The sequence below is a fragment of the Lolium rigidum genome, chromosome 3 (genome assembly GCF_022539505.1).
Source record: "Lolium rigidum isolate FL_2022 chromosome 3, APGP_CSIRO_Lrig_0.1, whole genome shotgun sequence".
In the NCBI taxonomy this organism is placed as follows: Eukaryota; Viridiplantae; Streptophyta; class Magnoliopsida; order Poales; family Poaceae; genus Lolium; species Lolium rigidum.
Window position 1 is genome coordinate 113623490 of NC_061510.1, and position 10045 is coordinate 113633534.

Consider the following 10045-nt stretch of genomic DNA (forward strand, 5'->3'; position numbering starts at 1 on the left):
ACCTTCTTGCGGTTCAATGCTCGTGTTGACGTCGATGTCCCCAACAAGGTCAATGCCGTCCTCGAAATCTGCGGCATAGCTCGCGTCTCCAACCTCGTTTGCATCCCTAGATCGTCCTAAGGCATCAATCGACGGCGTGCCTCTGCTACTTGATCGCCTATGCAGATATACTGCTTAAATTATAATTTTTAATACACGTATGTACTGTTGTGTGTGCCTAGCATAAATCAGCGGTGTGCTGGTTAAAGCCGTTGTTCTCCTAAATAAAGAGTTGTAATCTTCCTGATGAAAAAAAGGTTGTGACCTAGATTTTTCCGATTGCATAGAGGGACGGTCTCTTGGCAACCAAAGAAAAGAGTTTTGTGCTTGTTAAACAAACGAGGATCTTTGTCGAGTGTACCAGGTGCCAATACTGGGCAAACCCTTGGCCACACCTGCTGCATTGCCCTACCTAGCTCATGTTTCCAAGTTTTATGCCCCAAAATCAGCTTATGCATGTTTGTTGAGTGGAAAAAAATAATTGGCAAATGATACTGAAAATGTTTACTAATTGTAAATGAAGCTTTGCCAAGTGTCATGAACACTCGACATATAAGAGCATGTTTAATGGTATAGCTAACAGCTGGCTACAATCTATTACCATGTCATCTATAGCAAATTTTATTACCAATCTTTTATCTCTAAACTAGTTGAATGCCCGTGCATTGCCACGACCTCTATAATTGTCTCTATAATTGTATGTTTTTCCATTCTTACCAAAAAATAAACTTAGAAGAATTTAACAAGATCATGGAATAGGTATTGTACGCATACATGTTCTTGTTCCCAATTTTTTTTAAATCACCTGCAAATACTTAAAAATTAGCACATGGACCTAGACCTTACATATGAGTTACTCACTCTCTTCCCCTATCTTCGCCCTTGGCCTTGTTTTTCTCCCACCCACCTATGGGCCACGGCCGTGACTGCCGTCTGCTCCCTCGTCACCATAGCCTTGCCATGCCATCTACTCTCCGCCACTCTGAAGCCCTCATCCCACCGGGTGCCAGCGTCATGCCCCTCCTCTTATCCGCCTCTCGTTGATCAGGTGGAGACAAGGTCCACCCCTCCCCATCCGTTTGCACGCGTTCGATGGCTTGTGTCGGTCACTTGTATTTAGTTAGACTTGTTCAACATTATATGCAATTCTAGTTTTACAATTTATACAAGGAAAGAGAGAAATTCAACTTTATTGACTGCAAAGTATGTACATATTGGATCTGAGAGAGCAGGTGCAAACTCACATAGTAGATTACTCACAACAACAAAAGGTATATAGTCACATGCTTTTGACTTTATCAACTACCATCCCATCATCTTGCCGGTCTTGCCAGTCTGTTGTTTGTTGTCTGTGATTGAAATTGGTGAAAATCACTGGAAATATTTCGTACCTGCCCATATCAAGAATCTCAGATTGGAGAGGTTTCCACTCCAAAAATCCTCCAACTTTTCTCCTCACATACTTCTTGTTGAAATAGTCCTAACAACTTTTTACATGTTTTGTACACTTTTATTTAATGCGAACCCTTCAAATATAGTTGAAGACATACATGTGTATAAACTACTTTTAAACGTCCTTGCTGGATGATAAACACATTTGAAATCATTAGAACAAAAACACTACTTTCTCAAGCATAGATTAGCTGGCGCAACTATATACTAGTCCGGTACAAGTGTACTCCTAATTACATCAGTTAATTTAAACCGGAGAAAGTATTATAATTAGAAAAAATACAATGTGAAACTAAATTAGTTTCGAGACTATGCATGTAAAATCTCTTTACAAAATGATAAACAAATTCCATAACCATAGGATATAAGATGGACGGCCTGGATGTCACCACGTATCACTCGTTTTCCATTTCCAGGAAGTTGTCATCGAGAGAGGGGGAAAAAATGATATTCGAGAAAGAGAAAGTTATATACTCCGTAGATCGGTCTTATCTAGGCAGCAGTGAAAGAGAAAGCGCTCTTTCTATTCCGATCTCTCTCTCTGCCCCCCACCGAAACCCTAACCCTCGAATCGAAGCAACCGGCCGGAGGCGATGGGGCAGGGCGCTTCCGGCGGCCTGGGCAAGCAGGGCGGCCTCCCCGGTGACCGGAAGCCGGGCGACGGCGCCGCCGGCGACAAGAAGGAGAAGAAGTTCGAGCCCCCCGCCGCGCCGTCGCGCGTGGGGCGCAAGCAGCGGAAGCAGAGGGGCCCCGAGGCGGCGGCGCGGCTGCCCCCCGTCGCGCCGCTCTCCAAGTGCCGCCTCCGCCTCCTCAAGCTGGAGCGCGTCAAGGACTACCTCCTCATGGAGGAGGAGTACGTCGCGAGCCAGGAGCGGCTCAAGCCCAGCGAAGACAAGACGGAGGAGGATCGATCCAAGGTCGACGACCTCCGCGGCACCCCCATGAGCGTCGGCTCGCTCGAGGAGATCATCGACGAGACCCACGGGATCGTCTCCTCCTCCACCGGGCCCGAGTACTACGTCAGCATCCTCTCCTTCGTCGACAAGGACCAGCTGGAGCCGGGATGCTCCATACTGATGCATAACAAGGTACGCTTCTGTAAAATCTGCATTGATCTGAATCTGATGGATTGGAACATAGATTAGAAGCGCCGGCAGTAGATTTGACGAGTTCAGATTAGTCATTTGTTGTCATGCCGTCAATGCCTTGTATCCAGAAAGTTGGAATTATTCAGTGGAGAAATCACATTTGCGAAGAGAGGCCAATAACCTTGTAGTCGATTAGAATTGGTCGAGTTGATGAAAACTTTGGGCTTAGTTCACCCGACATGTGGGTTGGTCGAAACCTGGGGATTGAGATGAGTACCTTGTCACATGATTTGAATGTATATGGTGGGATGGGGGCGATCCTCGGAATTGAGACAAGTAGTATGGTCGTTCCGTGTACCTGTGACACAGGATTTGAATGTATATGGTGTTTGTCAAGGTAAAGTTGTTTGTAGGTGTACATTATTTCCAAAGAATTTTGAAATGAAATTTGATGTGTACAACAACCAAATAAAAACTCAATGTATCTTGGCACTAATCCTGTAACTTGTAATGTGATGCTTATTGGTGTCCATGCAAACTTGTTTGTTTAATTTCCAAGTGACTGCTTCCTTGATTTCTGCATTGAAAAATTACAGAAAAATAATGTTGTTGGTTCCTATCTTATGGTGACCCTGCAAACTGGTCTGTTTAATTGCCAAGTGACTGCTTTCTTGATTTCTATCCTTCTTGTGAGGTGACTACTTTCAGGCCAAACATTATCACCATTCACTGAACGTTGTGCACACTTGACAGTTGCTAAAGATCCAAAGTCTATATTTATTCACTTTAACTCCATATTGAACCATAGTGCTTATTTGGTTTATGCCCTCAGCTCGTTCTACCAAAAAATATTGGTCATTCCAAATATTTTTTTATAGATCCTTCCATGTTTCCTTCATGAGTTTCTTACCAAAATTTTGGCCAATGTAGGGTAGAGGAGTCCTTTGTCAAACATTGGCGAGTCAATGTTTGACAGGGCCACCTTGGGTGGAAACACATAAAGTGTATATCGTCTTATGATTTCCTATAAGATGAAGATCACTGTTAGATGCAGTACTTTTCTTTAAGCATTTCATTTCATTTGTGGTATGCGTTTTTTCTTCAATCTGCATTTAAGTCTTGAGTTCTTATGTTCCTTTTATGAATTATGACTGTTATTGATATATGGCTTAATGTACTTTCACTGAGTGCATCTCTAGGTCTTCAGTTCATTCTCCATCGGAAATCTCAGTGTGCTTTGTATGTGAACTGAAGATTTACAGGACTGTTTGATGTGATGAATTGAAACTGTATGTACTTATTGATCTTGAACTATCATTTATTTTCAGGTTCTCTCGGTGGTCGGAATTTTGCAAGATGAAGTTGATCCTATGGTTTCTGTCATGAAAGTTGAAAAGGCACCTTTGGAGTCTTATGCTGACATTGGTGGTTTAGATGCTCAAATTCAAGAGATCAAAGAGGCAGTTGAACTTCCCTTGACACACCCTGAGCTATATGAGGACATTGGAATCAGGCCTCCCAAGGGTGTCATTCTGTACGGGGAGCCTGGAACAGGGAAAACTCTACTTGCAAAGGTTAGTGTCTTTATTGTCTTCCATTTGGCTCCGAAGACTTGAAAGTCCATGTTCTGCTCTATTCAAAGTTTCAAACATCTCGTCAGCAATAAATTATTGCTTGTTATTCTTTCGTATTCAAGTACTGGTAGTAGGTTGATACACATCCTTTCCTAGATCAAATGCAACATCTTATCTTATTGGTTTAAATTGTGAATGCTGCAGACTGTTGCCAATTGTTCTTTCTTCTAGTACTGTTAGTAGTTTAATATTCATCTTTCCCAAGAAGATGTGTATTTTGTTTTGTTTCAAATAGTAAATGATGCAGGCTGTTGCCAATTATTCCTTCTCTTCAAGTACTGGTAGAGTAACTATACATCTTTTCCAAGAAAAATCGTACAGTAACATTTTTGTATTGTTTCAAATTGGGAATGCTGCAGGCTGTTGCCAATTCTACATCAGCAACATTCTTGCGTGTTGTTGGGAGTGAATTGATTCAAAAGTACCTTGGTGAGGGCCCGAAGCTTGTAAGAGAACTGTTCAGGGTGGCTGATGATCTATCTCCTTCAATTGTCTTTATTGATGAGATTGATGCAGTTGGAACAAAGAGGTATGTACCACATACTTGAACTTACCATAGGATGACTATTATTTGCATATGAAAAAATTAGGTGGAGCTTACCTCAGTTAAACTGAGTTCTGATTTCTTTTATTATAGGTATGATGCTAATTCTGGAGGTGAGCGAGAGATTCAAAGGACCATGTTGGAGTTGTTGAATCAGCTGGATGGTTTTGATTCAAGAGGAGATGTTAAAGTTATTCTAGCAACAAACCGCATTGAGAGCCTTGACCCAGCCTTGCTTCGGCCAGGTCGAATAGACAGGAAGATTGAATTCCCTTTGCCAGATATTAAAACGAGGCGGCGCATCTTCCTGGTAATTTTCTGTTAAGTATTTAGCTAGGTATCTAATGGGACACCTGTTTTCTATTCTTATCATAATTTCTTTTGGTGCAGATTCACACAGCTAAGATGACATTGGCAGAAGATGTGAACTTGGAAGAGTTTGTGATGACCAAAGATGAGTTTTCTGGTGCTGACATCAAGGCAATCTGTACTGAAGCTGGGTTGCTTGCCTTGAGAGAGCGCAGGATGAAGGTAAGATGTCAATGCTTTGTTAATCAGATCCCTTCTCTTCAATACTAGGGAAGTCTTGATAAAACAAACCTGTAAGCTGACTGAATTTCGTTCGACACCGGCTGAAGTCACAATAACAACCAATACACTCTGTTGATCTTTTTAGACATTTTATTTTACCAGGGTGGTCTTTCTATTGTCTTAAGTTAGAACATATCTGGATCAAAGTTTTGATTCCACATGCTTAACATTTCCTGTTCTATTTTCTGTTTGTAGGTAACACATGCCGACTTCAAGAAGGCCAAAGAGAAGGTCATGTTCAAGAAGAAGGAAGGTGTACCGGAGGGGCTTTACATGTGAGACTGCTCACCCCCCTGAGTGCCAGCATTTTCCTCGTGGAAGTATTTTTGGTGCAACAGTAGAGGACTGGTGTTTGTATTCATTCGGTTCAAAATGTTTGAGTATGCTTATTCACACCCGTGTTAGTTCTGCAACTCACAACTTGAAAACACCCCTCCGTTAACAATGTACTCCTGCACCGTGCTTACCTGGAATGCAGTGTTGAGTTAAGGGAATTGGAAGTTTCAGTTCTTTATGATTGGTAAAAAGTGAGGATTACAATGGCTTTAAATAAGGCATTGAACTTGCACAACTAAGACTATTGTCCTGTACAACTGATCTGAGCTTTGTGTACGTAGTTGATGACCAGATTTGTGCTTTGAGCATCTTTAGCAGAGTTCCTTTGTTTTGAGTCTCTACGAGCCCTTTAGAGAGAGAAGAATCTTGAGCTGAAAAATTCCCAACTCAAGCAGAGTCCGTAAAATGGATCTCTAAATCTGGTTGGTCAATCTAGCCAATTCTAATGCTTGCATTGGTCTGATAGATTTATTTCATCATACCCTAAACAAATATAGGTAGATTTCATGAGCAGATATTATTGGAAGTCGGAACAACTTTGCACATATAATTGAAACAAATCTCATGATCACATGAACTCGAAGAGACATTATTGAACTTAAGTGCATTGTTCAACACCACAAAAGTAGGAGTGCAAAGTTGACAAATTTAACAAAATGTAAGTGCATAGTTTGAATGAAACCAAATCAACAAGTTCAAGCAATCGTGCCATTGTTGTCCTTGTTGGCTCCAGTGGAACTTGTGGCGGCAGCACCACTATCATTATCACCGCCGGTCCCATGTTTATGACCACCATTGTAGCCGCCGCCGAATACACCACTAAAGCCCATGAATCCTCCCATTGTCTTCGGTGACCGGAACCCAGGCCATCGGGCCATACTGATGCATACCAAGGTATGATTTTGTAAAATTTGCATTGATCTGATGGACTAGAACATAGATTAGAACTAGATGATACCCCACACGCTGCGGCGGGATTTGCGGGAAAAAATATGAATTCATTAGACTAATGGATATAAAGTAATCTGATTATCCATGCTAAGATACCACAGCCTGTGCCAGCGAATTGTACACAATTTCATGAGATTGATCAATGCAAGAATAAGGGGTGTGCACTAAAGTAGTAACTGGAACCGATCAATAGCCGTGGCAGGAGTACAAATTTAACCGTTGCAGATAAACATGATATATGAGTGAAGTGAGAAAAGTACTACCTCATTGCATGCTGAAGTATTCCTGGTACAATATCCATTACGTATAATGGTTGAACAAAGTATTTTCACCTTGCTAACAATAACCCAGTAAATATAATGTTTGATATACATTATCCGTCAATTACACCAGCTGATCAGAAGAAAGTATACATGATATACTGTGAACATAAACTCCACCAACACTGGAAGCATAGTCGTAGTGCAAAGGTATGTCATAGAAATATAGAAATTCTGCTGCAAGTAATCATTTCATATTGCCATCGAGCATTTCAGAGTTGAAGTTGATTTATTGCGTCAAATGAGAGCTAAAGTATCTAAAAAACCTGCACAATGGATAGTTGACTCCCTCATATTAGTTCATCCAATATTCGAGTCCATACTCTTTTTCATCTGATATAGACATATCAACTGAGCTTGAATTAACAACTTTTTGCGAAAAACAATGCAAGTCTGTAAAGGATCATGACAACTGTAGCTAAATATTCAATTTAGATATCTGATGTGCAGAGAGAAACTGGTCTGCACCGCTGTAGGTGATGTTGTCAATACTTATCCATGAACCATGCAAAACCGTTAAAAAAAGGATAGAAATTTAGTTTGTGCCATATCTTCACCAACGCTAGCAAACTCAACCACATTTGAGTTAAGTGAAAGTAATTAGAGTGACAAAAGTTTCCACGATTAAATAAATTAGTGATACAAATTGACTGAATAAAAAATGGCCAATCAAAAGAGAGTACTCCCTCCTTCACAGTTTATTAGACGCGCGCGTACCCCTAGGTCATCAATTTAACCTATATAATTTAAATTATATAATACAAAAATTATATCATTAGAAAATAGAACATCTAAACTTTGTAATGATATAATTTTTATAACATATAACTAATGCTAACTTGATCAAATTTGCAACCTAGGGGTACGCGCGTGCCTTATAAACTGTGAGAGAGGGAGTACACAAACATATCATGAATTAATTGATTCATGGTTTACAGTAAAACAACTTTGGTTGATGAATTGTACATGTCGTTCCATTATAATAATATGCATGATCCTGTTGCATGTACCACGGTGTAAGGAAAGTAGATTTGGGAAAGTCAGGCTAGACAGTCCCTAATACAATAATATATCAATTTTCTTAGAGCTATTATGACAATGAAGGCTGATAAGTAAACAGAATCTTAACAACTATGTGAAGTAAATATATTTAGATTAAAAATCTGGGACCGAAAGCACTTTAAATCAATCAGAGATGGACAACTATAACATCAGTTACCTGAGGAGATGTTCCATACACTGATACATCTATCATTTTGGGTACTTCATACTCCATATTTCAGATGACAGATTGACAATCATGGCAGAGACCAGACAAAAAAAAAATCCCATAGCACTGTCAGATTGTTCGCAGCGAGGTAATAGCAATATTATGCCCACATGATTTGCAGTTGTGCATCTATTCCTCTAGCTCTGCAGATCTGCTCACACACGCAACACGAATATAAGTTAGCATGAATATTTAGAAAATCAAACGTACAGAGGCAGAAGCACCATGGGGCCATGCCACGGGAGGGAGGGAGGGAGGGAGGAAGCATGGATCAGAATCTGTACATGGCCGGAATAAATGTGTATCATTCGGAAAAATCGTTCTAGAGCACAGAGCATTTGTTTCCTCCGCCTCTTCATCAATTGAATCCTGAAGTCGACAGCTCCAGGAGTCAGCTGTTGACTGTTGAGTCGGTTCTGGTGATTGACTGAGAAGGCAAGTACACAACAACGGAGAGGTCTGGTGATGGTGTGTTTGTGGGTGCTGGATCATGGCATAGTATGGGAGGAAGCAAGAAGGGGAGGAAAGAACTCCTTGGCTTCATAGAGTAGGACATACGTGTATTTGCTGCTCCCTGTCAATCCATTCGACATCATACAGAAATTGGCATGTTGAATAAGCTAATTACATCTGCTTACAGGAACAGAACAGGGGAAGAAGATTAGAGCATATGTACCGATGGAAGAAGGCGCTGTGTAGTGTCTGCGGACCAGAAGTCAATGAAACCAAGGAGATCTCCAGCGAGCCCCAAAGAAATCGCGACGGCATGAGGTAGCAGTGGACTGAATCCCATGAAAACATGAGGCCTGAGGTAGCAGCGGACTCAATCCAATGAAATCGTGATGAATCTGGCAGATTGGAAAGCTATATTGAGGAATTGTGAAAACACAAAGGAGGAATTAGGATGGGATGCGGATGGCAGCATAGCCTGCTTTTTAAGCTGGACGCAATGGGCAACGGATGAGCTCCATTGAGCAGTTTTTAGTGATTGAATGATTGGATTTATTAGATGTTTTGATGAGTATGAAGTTTTCATGGGGAGGAGTACAGACGTTGGTGGCGGCGGAGAAAGGAAAGTATCAGCCGTCAGCGGGTATTTTCCAGTACGAACCGAGTCGGGCCATTGAGCGAGTACAGGACGAAGCGAGTAGGCTGTAGAGAAAGCCTAGCCGACGAACAGGCCCATGTCATCCAGCCCACGTTTTTAAGCCTATGCCGGTCCGAACCGAGGAGAAGCAACACCAGCCCATGTCGGTCCGAAGCCAGACAAAGGAATGCGCGTGACAGTGTATGTGACAGCATGTGGGGAGAAATAGAGGTGACGTGGCACACTGTGAGACCAGCAAAATGGGGCCATCTATTAAGAAAGAGAAGATTGCCTAGATTTGCCGCTTAGATTTGCCATGAGAAAACCTAACGCGAGTTCAATTAGTGATCTACTGTCGTGCCGTGAATGCACTGTATCTAGAAGGTAGGAGTTATTTTGTGTGCTTCTATATCTGTACTAAAAAAAGTAATCGATATTTGTAAGGGAAAGCCATTCGTTGAGCTTCATTAGTTGCAAACAACTTACGTTCTATATAAGTTCTGCAAATAAAAAGGTATGGAATCATTGTTCGAAAAAACAGTTGACATGTTCAGTATTCAGTAAAACTATGCCTAGCAAGTAGCAACCGAAGAAGCTACCAACAAGCACCGAGCAAAGGGATACATGACAAGCACTGAGCAAAACTATGTTTAGATACAAAGTGCTGAACCCAACTTACAACAACGGACTGAGCAAAGGGCAACCTAAGAAATACTCTGATGAAGCTAAGAAC

The 10045-nt window shown here is 41.3% G+C and overlaps 1 protein-coding gene across 1 annotated transcript; it reads left to right on the top strand.

The window, feature by feature from the left end:
* The first annotated feature begins 1998 nt into the window (after positions 1–1998).
* On the top strand, positions 1999–5794 carry LOC124702189 (26S proteasome regulatory subunit 4 homolog). The gene is made up of 6 exons (XM_047234306.1): positions 1999–2579; positions 3908–4153; positions 4573–4742; positions 4851–5067; positions 5148–5288; positions 5544–5794. The coding sequence occupies exons 1-6, from the start codon at positions 2085–2087 to the stop codon at positions 5625–5627; spliced, it is 1353 nt and encodes a 450-aa protein (XP_047090262.1). The 5' UTR covers positions 1999–2084; the 3' UTR covers positions 5628–5794.
* The last annotated feature ends 4251 nt before the right edge of the window (positions 5795–10045 follow it).

What these genes read in the sequence shown, in the direction of transcription:
- LOC124702189 (XM_047234306.1), top strand. Translation starts at nt 2,085, where the DNA reads ATGGGGCAGGGCGCTTCCGGCGGCCTGGGCAAGCAGGGCGGCCTCCCC. An exon ending in GATGCAGTTGGAACAAAGAG is followed by an intron (nt 4,743 to 4,850) that starts GTATGTACCACA and finishes CTTTTATTATAG; the next exon opens with GTATGATGCTAATTCTGGAG. An exon ending in TGAGAGAGCGCAGGATGAAG is followed by an intron (nt 5,289 to 5,543) that starts GTAAGATGTCAA and finishes TTCTGTTTGTAG; the next exon opens with GTAACACATGCCGACTTCAA.